The sequence below is a fragment of the Jaculus jaculus genome, chromosome 13 (genome assembly GCF_020740685.1).
Source record: "Jaculus jaculus isolate mJacJac1 chromosome 13, mJacJac1.mat.Y.cur, whole genome shotgun sequence".
In the NCBI taxonomy this organism is placed as follows: Eukaryota; Metazoa; Chordata; class Mammalia; order Rodentia; family Dipodidae; genus Jaculus; species Jaculus jaculus.
In genome coordinates this window covers 23780971-23806591 of record NC_059114.1, presented here as the reverse complement: position 1 = coordinate 23806591, position 25621 = coordinate 23780971, and the positions used below count along the sequence as shown (strand labels likewise).

At 41.4% G+C, this 25621-nt stretch overlaps 1 protein-coding gene across 1 annotated transcript in view; it reads left to right on the top strand.

Annotated features, from left to right (window-relative positions):
• The window catches only part of Naa25 (N-alpha-acetyltransferase 25, NatB auxiliary subunit), a 75731-nt gene that overhangs the window by 42975 nt on the left and 7135 nt on the right, over window positions 1-25621 (top strand). Inside the window, exons 13-21 of the mRNA XM_045132636.1 lie at window positions 495-584; window positions 3671-3851; window positions 5433-5532; window positions 10844-10995; window positions 12127-12252; window positions 17287-17530; window positions 18210-18333; window positions 20868-20933; window positions 24220-24317. Coding sequence (XP_044988571.1) covers window positions 495-584; window positions 3671-3851; window positions 5433-5532; window positions 10844-10995; window positions 12127-12252; window positions 17287-17530; window positions 18210-18333; window positions 20868-20933; window positions 24220-24317 — 1181 coding nt within the window. The remainder of the gene's footprint in view (window positions 1-494; window positions 585-3670; window positions 3852-5432; window positions 5533-10843; window positions 10996-12126; window positions 12253-17286; window positions 17531-18209; window positions 18334-20867; window positions 20934-24219; window positions 24318-25621) is intronic.

The window sequence follows — 25621 nt, the reverse complement described above, 5'->3', positions numbered from 1 at the left end:
TTAAAAGAAGGGCCTTTTACATCACAGATTAAGCAAATGCTTTACTGAGCTACTGGCCTTTCCTTTCCTTTGTCTCTATTTGTTTATTTATTTAGGTTTTTCAAGGTAGGGTTTCACTGTAGTCCAGGCTGACCTGGAAGTCACTATGTAGTCTCAGGGTGGCTTGAACTCATGGTGCTCCTCCTACCTCTGCCTACCAAGTGGTGAGATTAAAGGTGTGAGCCACCACACCTGGCTTTCCATTATCTCTTTTTAATTAATTTATTTGCAAGCAGAGAGGAGGAAAGAGAATCAGCCAGGGCAGACCTTTACCCTCAGCAGAGGATACTGAAGAATCGAACCCGGGTCATTAGGCTTGGCAAACCAGCACTTTAACCACTGGGTCATCTCTCCAGCCCTCCTTTTTCTCTTTTTCTGTCTGTTCTATAAGAGTCTTTTGTTGGGGTAAGTTAATTATAAGTATTAAAAATATAATGATTTCTTTTTCCCCATAGGAAAATCCTGCTTGAAAACAGAATTGCAGTTTTCTGACTATTACTGTCTTCTTGCTGTCCATGTGCTTATTGATATATGGAGAGAAACAGGTGAGTCATTCTTGGTGGTTTTTTTTGTTTGTTTTTGCTAGAGTTGGAGCACATACCCTCACAATATATACAAGTTCTCTCCCACTAATATTTATTTGTTTGAGAGGGGGAGTGAGGGGGGAGGTGTCGTACATAGAGATAGAGAATGGAACCAGGCGTGGTGGTGCATGCCTTTAATCCCAGCACTTTGGGGTAGAGGTAGGATTGCTGTGAGTCCAAGGCCACCCTGAGACTACATAGTGAATTTCAGGTTAGCCTGGCCTATGTGAACTACCTCAAAAAAAATGAAAAAATAAAAAAGAAGAGATAGAGGATGGATGTGCCAGGGCCATCAGCTACTGCAAATGAATTCCAGTTGCGGATGCCGTCTTGTGCACACCTGGCTAAATATGTTTATGAGAAATGAGTATAGATGGCTGGTGTGGTGGTGCACACCTTTAATCCAGCACTCAGGAGACAGAGGCAGGAGGATCATTGTCAGTTCAAGTCCACCCTGAGACTACATAGTGAATTCCAGGTCATCCTAAGCTAGAGTAAGACCCTACCTTGAACCCCCCCACCCAAAAAAAAAAAAGTACTGAAGAGTCAGTGGTGTTGGAGAAGACTTATCATTCCTGCCCCCATGGTCCATTTCAGGGAATTCTCCATTCTTTGCTATCATCCTTATTTCTGAATGTCTTCAGAGGTATCCAGCTTTCTTGAGGATGGAAGACAACCATTTTAGTAATGTTGATAGTGCTACCTGCTGACCACATCACTAGACTGTTAGGTACTTGCAGTTTGCTAGAAACATTTGCTGCTATTACTAAGCATCTTGTTGAAATAATTTTCTTACCTATTTTACCTAATTTCGTTCATGGTGTCTGACAAAGCTTGTCTTTTAACTACAAAAACTTTTTTTTTTAATTTTTGTTTATTTTTATTTATTTATTTGAAAGTGACAGAGAGAGAAAGGCAGATAGAGAAAGAGAGAGAGAATGGGTGCGCCAGGGCTTCCAGCCACTGCAAACGAACTCCAGACACGTGCGCCCACTTGTGCATCTGGCTAATGTGGGTCCTGGGAAATCCAGCCTTGAACCGGGGTCCTAAGTCTTCACAGGCAAGCACTTAACCGCTAAGCCATCTCTCCAGCCCGACAAAAACTTTTTGAGAGTGCACAAGTATATATACATTTTGTATGTATGTACCTGCAAATGTATTTGTGTATGGGTAGAAGTTAACATTGTTATCTTCCTCAGTTCTCCGCATTGATATATACATATTTGAGTGAGAGACAGAAAAAGAGGCAGACAAAGAATGAGTATGGGCACACTAGGGCCTCCTGCTACTGCAAAAGAGCACCACTTTGTGCTCTGGCTTTACATGGGTACGGGGTAATCAAACTTAGTCCTTCTAGTCCTTTAGGGTTTTAGGCTTTGTAAACAAGTGCCTTTAACACCCTGAGTCATTTCGCTAGCACTCCAACTTGCTTTTTTTTTTTGTTTGTTTGTTTTTTGGAGTAGGGTCTTGCTGTAGGCCCAGGCTGACCTGGAATTCACTGTGTAGTCTCAGGATGGCCTTGAACTCATGGTCCTGCCTCTGCACCCTAGGTGCTGGGATTAAATGCTTCCATCACCTTGTTTATTTATTTAAAAAATTTTTTTTGTTCATTTTTATTTATTTATTTGAGAGTGACAGACAGAAAGAGAAAGAGGCAGATAGAAAGAATGGGCACGCCAGGGCTTCCAGCCACTGCAAATGAACTCCAGACGTGTGCGCCCCCTTGTGCTTCTGGCTAACGTGGGTCCTGGGGAATCAAGCCTCGAACCGGGGTCCTTAGGCTTCACAGGCAAGCGCTTAACCGCTAAGCCATCTCTCCAGCCCACCTTGTTTATTTTTATTTATTTATTTGAGAGTGACAGACAGAGAAAGAGGCAGATGAATAGAGAGAGAATGGGCATGCCAGGACCTCCAGACATTGCAAATGAACTCCAGATGCATGCATCACCTTGTGCATCTGGCTTATGTGGCTCCTAGAGAATCGAGCCTTGAATCGGGGTCCTTAGGCTTCACAGGCAAGCATTTAACTGCTAAGCCATCTCTCCAGCTCTTTTAAATTCTATTTTTATTTGTTTACTTAGTTATTTGAGAGAGAAAGAAGCAGAGAAAGAGAGGCGTGCCAGGGCCTCCAGGCACTGCAAACAAACTCCAGATGCATGCACCCTCCCTTTGTGCCTTCTGGCTTCTGGAGAATCAAACCAGGATCCTTTTGCTTTTCAGACAGATGTCTTAACCGCCAAGCCATCTCTCCAGCCCTCCCCCCCTTTTTTTTGTTTTTGTTTTTGTTTTTTTTGAGGTCTGTACCTCACCCAGCCTTGACATTACAGGTATATCCCTCCATACCTGGCTTTTCCAGGGATGCTGGGGATTAGAGCTCGGGTTCCCATGTTTGTGTAGCACGCACTTTACCAACTGAGCTGTCTCCCAGGCTTCCTTAAGGCAGTTCTTAAAATATATGTGCCAGGTGTGGTTGCACACGCCTTTAATCCCAGTACTTGGGAAGCAGAGGTAGGAAGATTGCCGTGAGTTCGAGGCCACCATGAGACGACTTAGTGAATTCCAAGTCTGTCTGGGCTAGAGTGAGACCCTACCTTGGGGAAAAAAGAAGAAGCAGCAGCAGCAATACAATATTATATGTATTATCTTTTAATAGAGTTACATATGGAGTGAAAATGATGTCTGTGTAAGATATCTCTCCAGGGTCTTGTATAGAAAGTGTTCTAGTGGAAAGTCTGGCTGACTTCTTCCAAAGCTTACCTCTTTTCTAGAATCTAAGATTCTGTGAGGTTTCATAAGCTTCCCCCTCTGCAGCCTCAAGATCTGCCCATTCTTTTTATAGAAGGGTATATTTAAGAGTTAATGTAACCATTGAGGGACTTGTTTATTTAGGGGAAATTCCTTATTTTAATTAGAGAATCATTTTCATTAGAGAATTTGCCATCTAAACTAGTCATAGAATAGTTAGAGTAGATAATGTCAATAGAGCTTGTTTTTGAGAACTCATTTTGTCTGTAAGACCAGTGGATAATGATCTGTTTTGGTTTTAGATGAGGAGACTGCTGTGTGGCAGGCCCTGACTTTGCTGGAAGAAGGACTAACCCACAGCCCTTCCAATGCTCAATTCAAGTTGCTGCTTATTCGAATCTACTGTATGCTGGGTGCATTTGAACCAGTGGTGGATCTTTACTCCAGCCTCGATGCTAAGCACATCCAGCACGACACCATTGGGTTGGTAGTATATACTCTGAATAATGAGCAGACAGCCATACCAGGAGCGAAGCATAGGAATCTTGCCTTCAGATTTTAGCTCTATGGCTGTTCAGACATTCAGACATTAAACAATCACCTGTTATGACCCATTGCTAAATATCAGGAGATTTTATTTACCATCATTTTGTGGTAATTATAAAATTTGCTCAATTTGAAAATGGTAGTTTTTCCCCAAGGATAGAAACCAGCTACATACTGTTTTGTTTTTGAGGTAGGGTCTCACTCTAGCCGACGCTGACCTGGAATTCACTGTGTATTCTCAGGGTGTCCTCGAACTCACGTTGATCCACCTACCTCTGCCTCCCGAGTGCTGGGATTAAAGACATGTGCCACGACGCCAAGCTATATACTGTTTTTATTTCTGGTTCAAACAGGATGTAAGCATGCTTGCCTTGCACTCTACTTAACTTATACTCCTTCAGCCAACCTCCTTCATAGTTTGGAAAGTCCTTAAGTCTTCCTTGTTTTTGAGGTTGACATAGGTACTTTATCTGTTGACCTGAGACATTCCTTTGAATTTGTGTTTTGGCTATTTATGAGTTTTTAAGGACAAAGGTCAGTTTATTTGTTTTGGGGAAGAAATAGCATTGTTCTTTTATAACTTTCAATTTATTTATTTATTTTGAGGTAGGGTTTCACTCTAGCTGAGGCTAATATGGAATTTGCTATGTAGTTTCAGGGTGGCTTTGAACTCATGGCATTCCTCCTACCTTTGCCTCCGGAGTGCTGAGATTAAAGGTGTGCGCCACCACACCCGGCTTTTATTTTCTTTTGGATAATTCCATACATCTATGTGCAGTGTATTTTGATCAAACTTACTCCCAGTGTCCTTCCTTTCTTTTACTTATTTTTTGTTTTTCGAGGTAGGATCTCACTCTAGCCCAGGCTGACCTGGAATTTACTATGTAGTCTCAGGGTGGCCTTGAACTCAAGGCGATCCTCCTACCTCTGCCTCTCTAGAGCTGGGATTAGAAACATGAGGTACCACACCTGGCCCCATTATCCTTTCTTATCCCCCTCCCACTCCTGCTTAAGACCCCCTCTTTCCAACTGATAGCCTTCTTACTGAATTTAATTAGGTTTGCTAGTTGGAGTGTGAGTAGGGTTATTAATTTACTAGAGCATGAACCACATACAAGTAGTTTTGTCACTGAAAAAAATCTTTTTCCTCTTATAACTTTTTACTTCATTAATCATAGAGATATAAGAAAGCATAACACATAATCTCAGCAATCGGGAGGCAGAGGTAGGAGGATTGCTGTGAGTTCAAGGCTACCCTGAGACTTGATAGAGTGAGATTGTACCTCAGAAAACCAAAAAATAAAAACAAGCAAGAAAGCATAACACAAAGCTTCAGGCCTCTCACAAAACGAAATGACCTTTTTTGTTTTAATTTGTTTCTGTGAATTAGGTTATTTCAGCAGCAGGATATTTTAAGTTTTCCTTTTGCTTAGCTATTTCTTTACCATAGTATTTGATAGTAGAGTTACATAAGTGTAACATGTTTTCATTTTTTTTTTTTTTCTCCTTCCAACCTAGTTATCTTTTGACGCGCTACGCAGAATCACTAGGTCAGTATGCTGCTGCATCCCAGTCCTGTAACTTCGCACTCAGGTTTTTCCACTCCAACCAGAAAGATGTAAGTGAAACCCATTTTTACTGTGGTCTTGCTTGCTGACTGCACATGGTCAGAGTGTGCTTCCCCGTGTCACGTGTTCTTGTTGAGTGGCACTGTTTGTACTGCTATCAGGTGCCCTTAAGCCATAGCTGATTGTCAAAGGCTGGTAGGTAGGTACAGTGTTTGTGTTTGTTGGATGTGCCTCTGTTTAATTGAGTCCTTGGAAAGTTGCATTTAAAACTGAATATTAACAGGCTAAGAAGTGCTAGGCCTCTTAGCTTTGTGTTCCATTCCCATTAAGAGACTTTTTCCCAGGATGTAAGAAATAACCCACAAGAGGTTATGGTATTGGATGCTACTTAGGTGGCAACTGTCCTCTGTTACTATGAATTAGTGGTAAATTATAGCTACTCTTGCCAAGAGGAGAAGATGGAATTTGCACCATATTTTTCACTGCAAGCTGACTTGATCTCACTTGGTTGGGTAGAGGTTTTCATAGAAAAACCTCATGGTTTAATCAAACAAGTATTCAAGAACCATTTTGGAGAGAAGGCAGGTCTTGAACGTGGTCACTGCCTACTTGTTTCTTACATATTTACAACGTTGGTTGCCTGGAGTTACCTGCCCATTGCTTTCCATTCTCATGCTGTATCAACAGATGACAAACTTGGCAAGGAAATTATCTGGGAGTTCTTTGCTTGAGGATTTTTATTAATCCTTTTTTATCTATAAGAGTTAGGTTTTCTTCCATAGGTTTTGTGGGGTATATTAAATAGAAGGCAGGACAGAAGGATTTGTGAACAATGTTCTCAGACTCTGGTAACTTTTGCTAAGCTTCAGGGCATGGCCTAGAGATGGCTGGAACAGCAGAAGACAGTCCTAAAGCAGGCAGAAAGAAGGCTGCCTTCCTGTCTCACAGTGGTCAGGCCTTAGTTTATGACACTGTGATGAGGGAAGGTGAGTATCAGCATCCGAGCATGTTGATTAGAAAGTGCTGACTTGTCATACAGGGCAAAAGTTGTCTCTGGAACGTTGGCTTTGAAGATTTAGTGTGTAATCAAGTCATGAACCTATGGGTTTTCATAGTATTAAAGTATCTGTGCTCCCTTCTTCTGTTGTCAAGAAATTTACCAACTCATAAGCAGAATTCATTTCCTCAAATCTCATTATTTATTTTGGCTCTCTTTTTCTATTTTTTATAAGGAAGAAGTTAAATACTTTTGATTTACTGAAAAGTCCCCCCTCCCTGTTTTGAGACAAGGTCTTGCTGTGTATCTCAGGCCAGCCTCAGACTCTCCATCTTTCTGCCTTAGCCTTCTAGACACTATATATTGTGGATGGTTGTTTGTAACAGGAGTTGGCAATTTAGCTAGATATGTGTGACATTGAACCCGACAGAATTGATTAAGGTACTAGAACACTGCTTGTGATTTATGATGGGGCTAGTTAAATCCTACTAAAGCAGCTAATCTTGAGGAGTCCTGGAGGCAAAAGAAAAGCATAACACTGCAAGAAAAATGTACCTTGACTGTGTTGCTTGTATCCCTAAATAAGGAAATAGAGATGATGGTGTGGATTGTCTCCTATGGGACTTGGGGTCTGTCATGATTGTGGTGGTGTATCTTGTGTAAACAAACCTTGTAGTTTGAGAAATGTCTCTTTTTGCAAAGCCAGAGCTCCATGTTCTATAGCTTTCATTCTTGGTAATTTTGGGATTCCTCAAATGCTTGTTTCTTCATGTGACCTTTGTATTTCACTTGCCAAATAACTCTTTGAAAAAACACTTACTCCTTAAATGGAAATCCATTGATCTTAGTAGGACTTTTGTGCCATGGGATTAAAAGTTATCTTTGGAAGGTCTACCCTGAGATTTTCCTTCTAGAGAGGTCATTATCTGCTGTCATCTTATTTTGGGGTAGACTTTTTTTTTAAACAATATAAGAATCAGTGCTAGGTTTTCATATCTCCAAAAGTTACTTTAGTGTTTATGCTTCAAAAGCCTATTTTAGATATTCATGAAGATCAATATTTAGGGTCTTATATCTATATTTTGCTAATTTTAGTAATGACCAGGGTTCATTTCAGGAATCCATAGGGATATATGCAGCCTTATTGGTGCATAAATGAGTAGAAATAGGTATGGATAGCACATGCTATTCAGTAGTGTTTAAAGTACTGTGTCTTCTAGCTTTGCCTGCATTCCCTTAAGGAGTTGTGCCCTCAAACAGCAATGCCATCATACCTTTGGTGCTATTGGTTGTTTCCCAGGCCCTTGTTTAGTAGTTACTTCCCTGCAGTGTTTAAGGAGGACTATCTAAACAAGACAAACTACAATTACTTTCTTTCTTAAGGCCTGTATACCTTCTCTTTGTCCCTGTTTTTCTCTTTTAAAAAACTATTGTCTTTTTTCTGAAGTGATACTCTATGGAGCACTCAGAATGAAAACTGCTCCTACCTTCAGTAGGGGTAGTTCTTGCCTTTATCCACACATATCCTGTTTTGGAATTATAGTTTGCTTGGAATTGACAAAGTCACATTTTCATCTTGACTAGTTGATTGGTCATATATGTTCCCCATTTTTTCATTCTGTAAGTTCCCATTGCAAGGGCTGTTAGTAAATCTTCCAAAGTTTTCTAAGCCCAGGAACTATAGGATAGATATATGTGATTGGTGTCCTGGCCTCTTCTTGATAGGGCATGCCAGTGTCGTCAATCAAGTTAAAAGGTACACGTGAATTTTTTCAGATAGTCCTTCTTTAAACCTGCAGGATCACAAGTAATCTTTTTAATTTTCTTGTGTCCGTCCGTCTTTAATTTCTCCAGATACTGCAGGCAAACAGCTCGCCGAGGTGTCCCATGGGGGTTTAAAAGCCGCAACGAATGCAGTTGAGTTAGCGCCCGTGGCGCAATCCCGCGGCCTGAAATGAACCCTGCGAGGCTGTATATCAGAGGGTATGTTGTTGACTATTGGCCTATTTTCCTATTGGGCAGATTACTCAGACATATGGAGATGGGGGCAGAGCTGACAAGTTGAGGCTATACAAAAAGACTGGATTTTCTAGAAAAGATCTTTGTTTAGATGAGATATCACATTCTTGGCCCAAAGGGGTGATCTATCTTCTGATCCTGATGGCATAGGCCCACTCTGCAAAGTGTTCTTCCCTGAGCTTTGCTTCTGCTGCATCGAGATTTCCATTTAGAACTCTTATCTTGCCTCTGCTCTGTAACATTTCATCTGGTACATATTTCAAACTGAAATTAAGACACATGTGGTGAGTCTTTGCTTCACTTACTCATCTGGGGAGATTGCTAGCAGAGATCTTAGGTAGTTCATGTGCACAAGAAACTTGTTCTTGAAGTCTTTCTCAGCATGGATTATGGCATGTCTTTTGTTTGTGTCTTCTGTCCTGATGGTAAGGTTATCTGCCCTGTATATCTGGTATAGGATTCAGAAAGAAGCAGTCTTGTCTTTTTCTGAAGAAGAGTGAATTTGAGGTGTGATGTTATTCTGGCATCTTTGGAATCTTTGTATAATAAATAGATTATCTTAGATACAGAAAAACATGGGGTAATATTCCTTCCATAATGACACTAAGTACATTTCTGACTGATGTGATAATAATAGACCTGCAGTCTTGTTGCATTAGAAGACATGACTGGCCTGTAAGTTTTAGCAGCACCTGTGTATTGTGATTAGTTATATCAAGTGGAGAGGACATTTGTCTCAGGAATAGGAAGGAAGCAAAAATAACTTTTTTTTTTCTTTATTGAGTCAGGGACCCTCGCCCAGGCTGACCTTGAATTCAGCACATAGTCTCAGGCTGGCTTCAAACTCACAGTGATCCTCCTATCTCTGCCTCCTGAGAGCTGTGATTAAAGGCGTGTACCACCATACTTGGCTTTTTGTTTATTTGTTTTTGAGGCACGGTGTCACTCTAGTTCAGGCTGGACCTAGCTTCATAAGTGCTAGATTAAAGGAATGAATCACTATGCCTGGTGAAAAGTAAAATTCTACTTTGGTTTTTCAAGGTAGGGTCTTGTGCTATCTAGCCCAGGCTGACCCAGACTTCACTATGTAGTTTCAGCGTGGCCTCAAATTCACAGCCATCCTTCTACCTTTGCCTCCCAATTTCTGGGATTAAAGGCGTGTGCCACTATGTCTCTTTGAAAGTAACTTTTTTTTTCTTTTTTTAAAAGTTTTTTAAGGTAGAGCTTCTCTAGTCCAGGCTGACCTGGAATTCACTATGTAGTTTCAGGGTGGCCTTGAACTTATGCAGTCCTCCTACCTCTGCCTCCAAGTTCTGTGATTAAAAACGTGAGCCAACACACCCAGCTTTTTCAGTTTTTTAGCATTTTTAAAGATTTTTTGTTGTTCATTTTTTATTTATTTATTTGAGAGTGACAGAAAGAGACAGACAGGAGGGGGGGGGAGGGAGAGAGAGAGATTGAGAATGGGCGCGCCAGGGCTTCCAGCCACTGCAAACGAACTCTAGATGTGTGTGCCCCCTTGTGCATCTGGCTAACGTATGTCCTGGGGAACCGAGCCTCGAGCCGGGGTCCTTAGGCTTCACAGGCAAGCGCTTAACCGCTAAGCCATCTCTCCAGCCCCCCCCCCCTTTTTTTTTTTTTAACATTTTTATTGGAGAAAGGGGGAGAGAGATTGGGTGTGCCAGGGCCTCTAGACAATGCAAACAAACTCCAGATACATGCACCATCTGGCTTATGTGGGTACCGGAAAATTGAACGTAGGTCCTTAGGCTTTACAGGCAAGCGCCTTAACTGCTAAGCCATTATTACAGCCTCACCCCCTTTTTTTCCCCTAGGTAGGGTCTTACTCTAGCCCAGGCTGACCTGGAATTCACTGTGCAGTCTCAGACTGGCCTTGAACTCATGGTAATCCTCCTACCTCTGCCTTCTGAGTGCTGGGAGTAAAGGTGTGTACCACCATGCCTGGCTAAAGTAGCATTTATATATATAATATATATATATGTTTATGACAGGATGAAAGAGATAGAGAATGGGCACACCAGGGCCTCCAGCTGCTACAAATGAACTCCAGACGCATGCGCCACCCTGTACATCTGGTTTATGTGGGTCCTGGGGAATGGAACCTGGGTCCTTTGGCTTTGTAGGAAAGTGCCTTTTCTGCAAAGCCATCTCTCTAGCCCCTAAAATAGCATTCTTAATAGCTGATACTATACTTGATGACCAAGACCTTTAAAGGTTGGATTCAAAGCCTTAATTGTAGTTGTAGTATTTTATTGGCTGGAAATTTTGCTTACATTGCCTGACCTGTGAAATATTTTTACCAAAGTGATATTTTTCCTTCTCAGACCTCAGAATATATTATTCAAGCTTACAAATATGGTGCATTTGAGAAGATCCCAGAGTTTATCGCTTTTAGGAATAGGCTGAATAATTCTCTTCATTTTGCACAAGTTCGTACTGAACGGATGCTGTTAGACCTTCTACTTGAAGCAAATATGTAAGTATTTCATAAGAAGTCAAAAGGAACTTAAGGATTAGATCAGATACTTGTGTCATTAAAAAGCCTGTCATGGAAAATTGTGCTCATGTACTGCCAGCCATATTTCAGATCCTATTTTCCAGTAGCCATGATCCTCCAGTCCATATTGTGCTTTTGAGGTACCCCCTCACGCCAAAAAAAAAAAAAAAAAAAGTTTAGGAATTGGTGCTAATTCACTCTCTTTGTAGGGTTATAGAAGTTTTACTTTTGTTGTGTAGTAACCCAGCATGATTCATGCTTGTTTCACCTTGTATAAGCCCTTCTTTTTTTCATTTTTATAAATGACTTTTTAAAATACATTTTACAGCCAGGTATAGCAGTGTACTCTTTTAATCCCAGCACTTGGGAGGCAGAGGTAGGAGGATTGCTGTGAATTCAAGGCCTCCCTGAGACTACATAGTTAATTCTAGGTCACCCTGAACCAGAGTGAGACCCTACCTCCAAAAACCAAATAAATAAATAAAAATAAAATCATTTTTCAAGTTAGGGTCTTGCTCTAGTCCAGGCTGACCATTCAGTATATAGTCTCAGAGTGGCCTCAGTCTCACAGCAATCAGATTAAAGGCATGCACCACCATGCCCTGCTCATTTTACTCATTTATTTTAAATGAGTACATGTCTCTGTTTAGGTGGACTTGTGGACTTGTGGAGGCCAAAAGACAAGTTCAAGTATTATTTTTAAGGATTGTCATTCATTTTTGTTTTTCTTTTCCCCTGGGCTTGTCAAATAGGACAGATTGGCTGATAAGCAAGCCATTATAAATATGTGTCACCATGACCAGCATTTTTGTGTGTGGGTTCTGGGAACTGAACCTAGGTCTTTATGTTTGCCTCCCTGGAAAGCACTTTACTGACTGATCCACCGCCCAAGCCCGTGCTTCCTTCCTAATTTTCTTTTTCCAAATATGGTCTCACTTTTGCCCAGGCTGATCTGAAACTCAGTCTGTAGTTCTAGACAGGCCTTGAACTCACAGTCATCTTCCTACCTCTGCCTCCCAAGTGCTAGGATTAAAGGCGTGCACCATTGGGCCCAGTGAGCTTTTGTTGATATTAAGGAAATAAGACAAAAGAAAATTCTGTATGTTACAGATCAACAAGCTTAGCAGAAAGTATAAAGTCAATGAATATTAGGCCAGAAGAAGATGACATTCCATGGGAAAACCTGAGAGACAACAGAGACTTAAATGTGTTCTTCAGCTGGGATCCAAAAGACAGGTAAGTAGAACATAGCCCCAAGCATTTTTCTGAAAAATTAGGATAAATCTAATAGTTTTTTGAGAGGGACAGACAGAGGGAGAAAGGCAGAGAGAGAGACAGAGAGAGAATGGGCATGTGAGGGAGAGAATGGGCATGTCAGGGCCTCCAGCCACTGCAAAGGAACTCCAGACACGTGTGCCCCCTTGTGCATCTGGCTAACGTGGGGCCTGGGGAATCAAGCCTCGAACCGGGTCCTTAGGCATCACCGGCAAGTGCTTAACCATGAAGCTATCTCTCCATGTACCCCCTTATTTTCAAACTTTTATTAACAACTTCCATGATTATAAAAAATTTCCCATGGTGTTACCCTCCCTCCCCCTGCTTTCCCCTTTGAGACTGCATTCTCTATCATATCCCCTCCCCATCTCAGTCTCTTTTATTTTGATGTCATGATCTTTTCCTCCTCTTACGATGATCTTGTGTAGGTAGTGTCAGGCACTGTGAGGTCATGTGCATCTGGCTAATGTGAGTCCTGGGGAATCGAGCCTCAAACCGAGGTCCTAAGGCTTCATAGGCAAGCGCTTAACCACCAAGCTGTCTCTCCAGCCCCCCCCACTTTTTTTTTTTGTTTTTCAAGGTAGAGTCTCACTGTGGCTCAGGCTGACCTGGAATTCACTATAGTCTCAGAGTGGCCTCCTATCTCTGCCTCTTTAGTGCTGGGAGTAAAGGCATGCACCACCACACCCATTTTTTTTAAAGTGTATGATGTGGTGTTAACGTGTGTTTCTGCTCTATAAGTGGCCAGGGTTACAGATGTATGTGGCCACTCTGAGGTGTTCATATATGTGTCTTGTAGATCAAATTCAAGTGGTCTTTCAGGCCCTTATGCTTGCATAGGAAGTACTCTTAACTGCTGAGCCATCTCTCCAGCCCAAGTCAGACTTATTTTTTAAATATTTTATTTATTTATTTGAGAGCGCGAGAGAGAGGAAGTAGCAGAGAGTAGTGGGTATGTCAAGGCCTCCAGCCACTGTAAACAGAACTTGAGATGCATAAACCACCTTGTGCATCTGGTTTATGTGGGTACTGGGGCATCAAATCTAGGTCCTTAGGCATCACAGGCAAGCGTCTTAACCACTAAGCCATCTCTCCAGCCCAACTATTTTTCTTTTAATGATATGTGTGTTTTAATGTGGCCTTGTATGTGCTATGGTGTATGTCTGGATGACAGAAGACAAACTTAGGTTTTGGTATTCACTTATCTTCATTTATGTATTTATTTATTTATCTATTGCTTGGGTATATTTGTAATGTGCATGGTGTTCGTTGTGTATGCACCCTTGTGATGCCCTGTGCATGAATTTGCAGTGGTCAGAGCGAAGAAAAGTTGTCTGTCCCACTCTATCACTCTTGCCCATTCTTGTTTTGTTCTGTTTTGATATATTTTATTTTCCAGGTAGATTCTCACTATAGCCCAGGTTGACCTTGAATTCACTATGTAGTCGCAGGGTGGCCTTGAACTCACAGTGACCCTCCTATCTTTGCCTCCCCAGTGCTAGAATTAACTCACAGCAATCCTCTGACCTCTACATCCCTAGTGCTGGGATCAAGGGTGTGCATTACTATGCCTGGCTCTTCTTGTGTCCATTCTTTTTTTTTGTTTGTTTGTTTTTCAAGTTTTTTTTTCTTTTCACAATTTTTATTAACATTTTCCATGATTATAAAAAATATCCCAGCCGGGCATGGTGGCGCATGCCTTTAATCCCAGCACTCGGGAGGCAGAGGTAGGAGGATTGCTGTGAGTTCAAGGCCACCCTGAGATGACAGAATGAATTCCAGGTCAGCCTGGACTAGTATGAGACCCTACCTCGAAAAACCAAAAAAAAAAAAAATATATATATATATATATATATCTCCCATGGTAATACCCTCCCCCTCCCCAAACTTTCCCCTTTGAAATTCCATTCTCCATCATATTACCTCCCCATCTCAATCATTGTACTTACATATATACAATACTCAAATTTTTTTTATTAACAACTTCCATGGTTATAAAAAATATCCCATGATAATACCCTCCCTCCCCCCACTTTCCCCTTTGAAACTCCACAAACTTCTTGTGTCCATTCTTATTTGAGTCTCATACTGATCCAATTCTCAGGTCTCTGCTCCGTACAGGACTAGGGTTACAGATGCCTGTGGCCAGACCCGTCTGTTGATGCTGATTCTGATAATTGAACTGTAGCAGGTCTTCATGTTTACACAGGAATTGTTCTTTACTGCTGAGTCCTTTCTCTAGCCCTTCCTTCCACCTTTTTGTTTTGTTTTATTATTTTTTTCTGTGTGTGTTTCCAAGGTCTTACTCTAGCTCAGGCTGACCTGGAATTCACTATGTAGTCACAGGGTGGCCTCAAACGCATGGCAATCCTCTTACCTCTGCTTCCTAAGTGCTGGGATTAAAGGCATGCACCACCATGCCCAGCCCCTTCCACCTTTTTAAAGCCAGTTTCTTGTTCACTGCTGTGTTCATCATGTTAGCTGGCCTGCAGGGTTCTGGTAGTTGTTCCTGTCTGTCTCCCTTCTTGACGAAGGTGTATTAGGATTACCAATGCCTGCTACATCTAGCTTTTTGTCATGTTTTTTTGGGATCCAAATGTTAGTATTAACACTTATGTGCCAGGCACTTTATCAACTGAGCCTTCTGCTTAGTCTATAAGTTTTCCCTTCTCCTTCCCCATCCTACCCTCCTTCTCTGCTTCCCTCCCATCTACCTCTGTGTCTGTGCATGCCAGGGCCTCTTGGTGCTTGAAACAAAGACCAGATTCTTGTGCCACAGTTTTGCATCCTGCCTATGTGATTTGCTTGGAAATTGAATCCTGGTCTGGCTGAAGGACCAAACTAGAGAGTGACACCATGACAGGCCTCAGTTCTTAGTAGGCCTAAGTTTCTGTTTCCTAGTCAAGACATAACAGATACTAGACAAACTACAAACGGCCCCACACCCCTAATATAGGCCGATCAGAAAGGATGAGGTAGATGTTATATAGTTCTGTGGTCATAGATTGCTTAATGTTCCTCAGCTGCAGTGTAACCAGTTTTTAACATGTATACTCTTGCCAAATGTCAACCAATCATGTAACTGCCAAGCTGGAAATTCTCATTTGAACCCCAATAAAAGCCTCTCCCAATTGCCATTTGGGGTTCTTGGATGGACCTACTGTGTTGGTGAAGTCTGGAGCCCGAGCTTAAGTCCGAAATAAAGCTCTTTGCTGTTGCATATGTGTACGACTCTCTTGATGGTCTTTGGGGGGTCTCTGTGACCTGGGCATAATGTTTTGGGGCTTGTCTGGGATTCCCAAGCCCCCTGAGACCCCTGACACGTTGAGCTGAATTGCTGACTGGTGTCTATATTTTGTCCTTTTTTCAGTTAGTATAAAAGCAAGCTCGCCCTGTAATTCTTATTTTGCCTCCGTGGTCTGGGCATAACACTGGCATACTTTGTAACAAAGCAAGTACTTCAGAAATGTATTTCTAGCCCCCCAAAATATATATACACAAATTTGAAATAACTTTGGTTGTTGAGATCAGAGAATGTAAGTTAAACCAAAGGAAGAAAATAACATGTCACTCCTATTTTGGGACTGCTAGCTAATCTATAGGTCAGACCTGCTTCATGGTCATATGAGTGATTTCCAGCTGGATTAAGGAGTATATGCTAAAATTCCTTAGAGATTCTACTGGAAAAGATAGAAAAATTTTTTTAATTTGTTTATTTGACTGAGAGAGAGAAAGAGAATAGGCATACCAGGACCTCCAGTATTGCAAATGAACTACAGATGCATATGCCTCATTGTGCATCTGGCTAACATGGTTCTGGGGAATTAAACCAGGGTCCTTAAGCTTTTGAGGGAAACACCTTATCTGCTAAGCCATCTCCCCAGATGGATGGATGGATGGATGGATGGATGGATGGATGGATGGATGGATGGATGGATGGATCCATCCATCCATCCATCCATCCATCCATCCATCATTTTGTTTGACAGAGAAGGAGTGGGAGAAAGAGAGAGAAAGGGAGGGAAAAAGAGGGAGAGATCGTGGGCACACTAGAGCTTCTAGTCACTGCAAACAAACTCCAGATGCATGTGCCACCTTGTGCTTACGTGGGTTCTGGGGAATCAAACCAGTGTCCTTTGGCTTTGCAGGCAAGTTCTTTAACTGCTAAGCCATCTCTCTAGCCCTGTTTAAAATTTTTAAGTCTTGGGCTGGAGAGATGGCTTAGCGGTTAAGCGCTTGCCTGTGAAGCCTAAGGACCCCGGTTCAAGGCTCGGTTCCCCAGGTCCCACATTAGCCAGATGCACAAGGGGGCGCACGCGTCTGGAGTTCATTTGCAGAGGCTGGAAGCCCTGTCGCGCCCATTCTCTCTCTCTCTCTCTATCTGTCTTTCTCTCTGTGTCTGTAACTCTCAAATAAATAAATAAAAAATTTAAAAAAAATTAAGTCTTATTTTACATATTGACATTTTTTTAGAAAGAGTCTCCCTTATGCTTTTTAAAATATATATATATTTATTTATTTATTTGGGAGCAAGAGAATAAGCACGCCAGGGCCTCTTCTCCAGCCCAAAATGATACTGTTTTTTAAAAATATTTTATATATTATTTGAGAGAGAGAGAGAGAAGGGTTTCCCTTATTCTATTGACATTTGTTTTACATATGTAATTTATTTTGATCATAATCATCTCCCATTCCTTCTTTTGTCTTCCTCCCCTTACTAAACAATTACATTTTTATGCATATGTATAGAAAATGTCTTAAGGGATCTGTAGAATATTGTAAATTCTGAAGATTTGGCTGAGTGTGGTGGCGCACGCCTTTAATCCTAGCACTCAGAGGCAGAGATAGGATCACTGTGAGTTTGAGGCCAGCCTGAGACTACAGAGTGAACTCTAAGTCTGCCTGGGCTAGAGTGAGACCCTACCTCGAAAAACAAAAAGATTTGAAGGTAACAGGTCAAATAAAATGGATGGTCTGGGGATGTTTCTATTTAAGGGATATTTCTGAAGAACATAAGAAACTTTCCCTGGAGGAAGAGACAACGTGGCTAAGAATCCGGTCCTTAACACTGAGGCTGATCAGTGGCCTTCCTGGTCTTAACCATCCAGTGGAGCCAAAGAACTCAGAGAAGACTGCTGAAAATGGTGTGTCCTCCCGGATGGACATTGTTCGCTTGCTCCTCCAACAGCTAGAATTTGCCGTGGAGACGGGAAAGAGATTTATTGAGAGGGAAATTCAGGTATCATAATATTTGCTATTAGAGGTCTACTTATTATGACTGTCTTTTAAAAGATTGGAGTTTCTGGGTGGTTGAGTAATGAAGAACATTTATTCCAGATAATGGCACCTATACACATGAGAATATTTAGTCTCAGAGAGTTTTTCCTACCCAGACTAGATACAGAAGAAAAGCAAAATATCCTTTTTTTTGGGAGGAGGAGTTGTAAATTTTTTGGTGCCTGTCAACAATTAAACTGACTCTTGCTATGTTGTCCAGGTTGGTTTTGAACTTTTTGATCTTTTTTGTTTGTTTGTTTGTTTGCTTTTTTTTGTTTTTCAAGGTAGGGTCTCACTCTAGTCCAGGCTGACCTGGAATTCCCTATATAGTCTCAGGGTGCCCTTGAACTCACAGTGATCTATCTGCCTCTGCCTCCTGAGTGCTAGGATTAAAGGTGTGCACCACTATGCCTGGCTCAAACTTTGGATCTTTTGCCTCAGCCCCTGAAGTGCTGACATGACAGGCATGTGGCACTATACCCAGCTAGCACGGCATGTGTTTGTCCTGAATACTGTATGAGTCAGTTATTTCCTGATTAATGGATTTTTACTGAGTCATGGAAACAGGTTTCACTCAGCAATTCTGAGTGCTTATTTTGAATGCATTAAAATGTACCATCCCCCTCCTTTTTTTTTTCCAGTATCCTTTCCTTGGTCCTGTACCAACCAGAATGGGTGGATATTTTAACTCTGGCAGTTCTCAGTGCCAGATAAGTTCCTTTTATCTTGTTAATGATGTATATGAGCTGGATACCAATGGATTAGGTAAGTGTACACTGGATGTGATTTTACTGGATCTTTGTCATTAAAGGTTTAGTAAATACAATAAAATGTAACCTCAAACATTTAGAAGCAGGTAGTAAATGAAAGCTGGAAATGACTGGTTTAATGTAAAAGAGGGCACACTAAGATTTGAGAGTATGATTTTAGAAGCCTAATTTCATTTTCATACTTAAAATCATGTTTTGTTCTACAGTTAAAAGAAATCCTTGATTGTTGAAATATTACATTTTAGATTTAGTTAGATTTTAAAAATGAAATGCTATGAGGACTGGAGAGATGGCTCTGCCATTAAAGGCCCTTACCTCTGCTTCTCAAGTGATTAAAGATTAAAGGCGTGCACCACCACACTTGATTTAAAATATTTTATTATTTATTTGCAAAGCTGCTGGCTGCCTTGGGTTCAGTTTCCAAGTCACCAATGTAAACCTGATGCAATACCATAAAAATAAAAGTAGCACAAGCACCAGTGTTCCTTTGCAAGTGCAAGAGATTCTGACACACTCATAAATAAGTGTGTGCACATGCAAATAAATTTTTTATTTTATTTTCTTTGAGAGAGAAGGAGAGAGAGAGAGAGAAAGAAGACGACACAGGTAGAGAGAGAATGGGCATGCCAGAGCCTTCAGCCAGTGCAAACAAACTCTAGATGCATGTGCCACCTTCTGCATCTGGTTCCATGGGTACTGGATCCTTAGGCTTCTCAGGCAAGCATCCTAACTGCTAAGCCATCTCTCTAGGCCTGCAAAGGAATTTTTTAGAAAAGAAAGAAACCTTTGTGGAGATTTATTTCTAAGCTTTTTCAACCCAATGAGAATCTCAAACATTTTATACACTGGAGGCTGTTGAGATGGCTAAGTGGTTAAAGTTCTTGTTGAGCAAGCATGGCCCAAGTTTTTTTTTCCCTCCTATTTCTTTCTCTAGTAGTTTCAGGTCTGATTATTAATGTCTTTAATCCATATGGACTTGATTCCTGTGCATGGTGTGGGATAAAGATTTTTTTTCCCATTCGGTTTTATCAGTACCATTTGTTAAAGAGGCTGTCTTATCTCCAGTGAATATTATTGGTTTTTTTAAATTTCTTGGTCAAAAATCAGGTGGCTGTAGTTGCCAAGTTGTCCTCTATTCTGCTCCATTGATCTGCCTACATATTTATTTTTCTGCTAGTACCATGCTGCTGCTTATTTTATTTTTATTTTTCAAGGTAGGGTGTCACTCTAGGCCAGGCTGACCTGGAATTCATGTGTAGTTTCGGGGTGGCTTCAAACTCATGGTGATCCTCATCCTCCTACCTCTGCCTTCTGAGTGCTGGGATTAAAGGTGTACACCACCATGCCTGGCCAGCCCGAGTATTTTAATTTAATTTAATTTAATTTTTTGTTTGTTTGTTTCAAGGTAGTGTCTTGCTCTAGCCCAGGCTGATCTCAGACTCACTGTGTAGTGTTGGGGTGGTCTTGAACTCAGGGCTGTCCTCCTACTTCTGCCTACTAAGTGCTGGAATTAAAGGCATGTGCCGTCATGCCTTTTTTTTTTTTTTTTTTTTTTTTTTGGTTTTTCAAGGTAGGGTCTCACTCTGGCTCAGGCTGACCTGAAATTCACTCTGTAGTCTCAGGGTGGGCTCGAACTCTCAGCGATCCTCCTACCTCTGCCTCCTGAGTGCTGGGATTAAAGGCGTGCGCCACCACGCCCGGCTCTGACCTTTTTCTTTTTACCTTTTTCTCTGTCATTCTTTCAATAATGGAATTATAGATGTCTAGGGTATTTATTTATTTATTTATTTACTTATTTACAAGCAGAGAGATAGAAAAGAGACAGAAAGAATGGCTGTAGGGCCTCTGGCCGCTGCAAACAAACTACTGATGTATGTACCCCCTTTTTGCATCTGGTTTAAGTGAGTACTAAGGAATCAAACCTGGCTTTGTAGGCAAGTATTTTAACCACTAAGCCATCTTGCCAGCCCGTAAAAACTTCCCCCCACCCTCCACATAGAGTCTCACTCCAACTCAGGTTGACCTGGAATACACTATGTAGTCTCAGGGTGGCCTGAAACTCATGATGATCCTCCCACGTCTGTCTCCCGAGTGCTGGGATTAAAGGTGTGCGCCACCATGCCTGGCAATTTTTTTTTTCTTTAAACACAGCTCCAACTGGCCTTAAACTCAGTGTTCCTGTTCTGAATGCTGGGAATATAAATGTGTGCCACCATGCCCAGGTAGCAATTAAAAAAAAAAAGTATTTATTTATTTGAGAGAGAGATACAGAAATAGGCAGGGAGACAGACAGAGAGAGAGGGAGAGAATGGGCGTGCCAGGGCCTCCAGCCACTGCAAACAAACTCCATATCGTATGTGCCCCCTTGTGTATCTGGCTTACGTGGGTACTGGGGAATTGAACCTAGTCCTTTGGCTTTGCAGGCAAGCACCTTAACCACTAAGCAATCTCTCCACTTCCCGCAGGTAGCTTTTTTTTTTTTAATCTTACCAGCTGAATGTTTTTTATTTTTTTGTTTTTTGATTTTAGAGGATACAATGGAGATACAGGATCGAATAGAGACTAGTCTTAAGTCTTTACTCGAACAATTAAAAGGTAAGCTTTTTTTGTTTATTATTTATTTATTTATTGAGAGTGACAGAGAGAAAGAATGGGCACATGCCAGGGCCTCTAGCCACTGCAAATAAACTCCAGATGCATACACCACCTGGCGTCTGGCTACTGTGGGTCATGGAGTGTCAAGCCTTGAACCGGGGTCCTTAGGCTTCACAGGCAAACACTTAACTGCTAAGCCATCCCTCCAGCCCTAACAGGTAAGTTTTTACTGTGGAGTCTTCTATTTTTTTTATTTTTATTTTTTGTTTGTTTTATTTATTTATTTGAGAGCAACAGACAGAGAGAAACAAAACAAAACAAAAAAAAAAGATAAAAAAAAAGGCGGGCGTGGTGGCACACGCCTTTAATCCCAGCACTCGGGAGGCAGAGGTAGGAGGATTGCCATGAGTTCGAGGCCACCCTGAGACTCCACAGTGAATTCCAGGTCAGCCTGGGCTAGAGTGAGACCCTACCTCGAAAAACCAAAAAAAAAAAAGAGAGAGAGAGAGAGAGAGAGAGAATGGGCGTGCCAGGGCCTCCAGCCACTGCAAACGAACTCCAGATGCATGCGCCCCCTTGTGCATCTGGCTAATGTGGGTCCTGGGGAATCGAGCCTCGAACTGGGGTCCTTAGGCTTCACAGGCAAGTGCTTAACCTCTAAGCCATCTCTCCAGCCCATTTTTTTTTTAACTGTGGATTCTTGAAGTATGTTTATGTATATTTACCTTCCAATAACTTTCAATAATGTATACATAGTATTCAGTAGTATTATATCAATGTATTTATATTCCTCCATCAACTACATAATGTATCTTGTGCTTCAGTTTTTCCCTCCCTCCCTCCCTCCCTTCCTCCCTTCTTCCCTCCTTCTCTCACTCCTTCCCTCCAAAGGTAGGGTCTCACTGTATCACTGGCTGACCTGGATTCACTATGTAGTCTTAGGGTGGCCTCAAGCTTACGGAAATCCACCTACCTCTGTCTCCAGAGTGCTGGGATTAATGGTGTGTGCCACCATGTCCAGCTTAAATATATTTCTTATAGTAGTGCTGAATTTCATATATTGAGACACATCATTGATTTAATAATAATTTTTTTTTTCTTTCAAGATAGGATCTCTCTCTAGCTCAGGCTGACCTGTAATTTATTCTGTAGTCATAGGGTAGCCTCAATCAGGGTAGTCCTTCTACCTCTGCCTCCAAAGTTCTGGGATTAAAGGTGTGCAGTACCGTGCTTGTTTGATACATAATTATTTTGTTGGGATTAAAGTCTTAAAAGGAAATTGTTGGGTGGAAGTTTCCTGTATGTATTTTAAATTGCTAAGAGTCCTTTGTAGGAATTCAAATCACCTTTTACCTTATTGTCCCGGAAAATAATGTATGAACAGTGGTATGATGAAAAGTATGAGAATCAAACATGGGCTCCACAGTCTTTCTACCTTCAGGTCATAATGATTTTACAAGATAGGCTCTCTGTGCAGCCCACGCTGACCTGGAATTCACTGTGTAGTTTCAGGCAGATGGCACACTCATAGTGATCCTCCTTCCAAGTCCTGGGACCAAAGGCGTGTGCCAACATACCTGCCATCAATGAAGATTTTGTTTGGTTTTGCTTTGTTTTTCTAATTGCTCTAGCCAAGGCTGACCTGAAATTTACTCTGTAGTTTCATGCTAGCCTTGAACTCAAAGCAGCCTCCTTAGCCATTGCAGCCTCCATAATACTGGGATTAACAGGGTTGTGTCTTTACCTTTGACACATATAACACTTTTAAGGATGCTTTTTTTTTCTCTTTCATTTTTCAAGGTAGACTCTCACTGTAGCCCAGACTTACCTGGAAATCACTCTGTAGGCTAGGCTGGCCTCATGGCAATCCTACCTCAGCCTCCTAGTGTTGAGGTTAAAGGCATGCACCACCACACCTGACCAAGGCTGCTTTTCTTTTCTTTTTTTTTTTCCTCCCACTCTCCCCAAGGTAGGGTCTTTATGTAGTCTCAGTGTGATCCTCCTGCCTTTGCCTCCATGCCCACCACCACACCCATTTGTTTTTCTTTTCTTAAAATATTTTTTTATTTATTTATGAGAGAGAAAGAAAGATACAGATGGAAAATGGGTGCACCAAGTCCTCCTGCCATTGCAAACGAACTCTAGATGCATGTGCCACCTTGTGCATTTGGCTTACCTGGGTACTGGGGAATCAAACCTGGGTCCATAGGCTTCTCAGGCAAGGGTCGTAACTACTGAGCCATTTTTCCAGCCCTTAAAGATGTTTTTAAAACCGGGCATGGTGGCACACACTTTTAATCCCAGTACTTGGGAAATAGAGGTAGTAGGATCCCTGTGAGTTAAGAGATAAGCCTTTACTTAGAGCAAAACCCTACCTTGAAAAATCAGAAAAAAAAAAATTAAAAATATTTTCGGGCTGGAGAGACAGCTTAGCAGTTAAGGCACTTGCCTTGAAGCTTACAGACAATAATATTTTATTTATTTATTTGTTTATTTATTTATTTATTTATGAGAGAGAGAGAGGGAGGGAAAGAGGCAGAGAGAGAAAGGGTGCGCCATTGTCTCTAGCCACTGCATACAAATTGTCAAAGGTTTAAATTTTTAAAAAATATATTATTGAGAGAAAGAGTGAAAGAGAAAGGAAAATAGAACAGAAAGAGAAAGAGAATGAGCACACCAGGGCTTATCGCCTTTTCAAACAAACTGCAGATGCATGCACCACCTTGTGCATCTGGCTAATGTTGGTACTAGGGAATTAAACTTGAGTCTTTAGGGTTTGCAGGCAAATGCCTTAACTGCTGAGCCATCTCTGCAACCCTTACAATTTTGTAATCATACATTCATTTGTGTGTGTGTGTGCAGGTGCGCCCACATGCCCACATGTTCTGGATTCTCCTGCTGTTCATTGCTGTGTTCACTATGCGCACTGGGATAGTCTCCTGTTTCTGCCCTTGTAGTAAATATCCTGGGATTACAGAAGCTGACTACAGCTTCTGTCTTTTCACATGGTGATGTTAGGATTGAAGGATATTCCAGTCCTATTGGCAAGTGCTTTATCCACTGACCATCTCCCAAGTCCCAATAAGTCTTTTTACTTTGTGTGTTCATCCCCCATTCCATTTTAGTGTGGCTGCTTGAAGGTATATCTTCTGATTTTGGCTCAATGTTGAAAATTGCAGATTGGTGCTTTCTGGGTTAAGTTTTTATATTGCTTACTCTCAGATTATACATTGTATTTCTAAAAGCCTAAGGTGAATAAACCACAAAATATTCTCTCCATTTTCAGATGTCTTCAGTAAGTGTAAAGGCAACCTCCTTGAAGTCAAAGGTGGTAACTTGCAAACACACCCTATTCTTTTAGAAAATCTCGTCTTCTTTGTTGAGGTACGTTGTTCTCTTCCTGAAAAGCATGACTTTCTTTAATGGTATCCAAGTTTCTTTTTCAACAATGGAGCAGGTAATAGGCACTTTATACCTACATTCTCACCTCTCTAATCCTTTTGTTCATTGAAGTAGTCTAAAACATTTTCTATATCTATTCCTTCTAAGAATACAAAGATTTCCTTCATAATTGTAATATAAAATACCAGAAGTGCTTGATTCTTCTCTAGGATTCCTGAGTCATTTTAAATCTAGCTATTTCTTCTTTCTGACCCTTTCTTACATAGTTCATTAATTCTTCCAGCTTTTATTTGTTGTTGTTTGCTAATTACCCATCGTTTCTGCATTGTGAAGGAGTATGGGGCATGATGGAGCAAAACAACCGAGTTTTCTTGTTTTTGTTTTTTTTTTCAAGGTAGGTTCTCACTTTAGCCCAGGCTGACCTGAAATTCATCACATCCAGCCTGGCTTCAAACTCACAGCTATCCTCCTTCCTTTACACACCTCATCCTCCCCCCCCCCCCACCCCCCCCGTTCTGGGATTAAAGGCATTAGCCAGCATGCCTGGTCTGGCTGGTTTATTTATTTACTTTTCTGTTTACTTTTTACTTATTTGAGAGAGAAAGAGAAGAGATGGAGGAAGATAGATAGAGGGGGTGAGAGAGAGAATGGGCACACCAGGGCCTTCAGCCATTCTTAAATGAATTCCAGACACATGTGCCACCTTGTGCATCTGGCTTGCCTGGGTCCTGGGGAATCAAACCTGGGTCCTTTGGCTTTGCAGGCAAGCATTTTAACTGCTAAGCCATCTCTCTAGCCCCACAATCACTTAATCTATTATCCTTCCTGTTATATAATTTCTTATTGGTCTGAAGTTTCTGAAGGTAGCATACTCTGTGCTGGTGATGTACATTGTAAATGTCTAAGAATGAATGAATAGGCAATAGACTAATACATGCACATGCACATGCATATGGTGTATAGACATACAGTTAATACAGTGCAGGGTAGTATTTATCACTTGGCAGTCCTTTCGTTTATCTGTAAGCCCAGCTTGGCAGGTTGTGTTGTGGGGAAAGCTGTACTGTAAAAAACTTCTGGATCCAGCTGGGTGTGGTGGCTCACGCCTTTAATCCCAGTGCTTGGGAGGCAGAGGTAGGAGTTAAATGCCACCCTGAAACTCCATAGTGAATTCCAGGTCAGCCTGGGCCACAGTGAGAACCTACCTTGAAAAACACACACACACACAAACAACTTGTGGATTCCATGTCTAGGAATTTGGACTTTTGACTAAGCAAAAATGATGT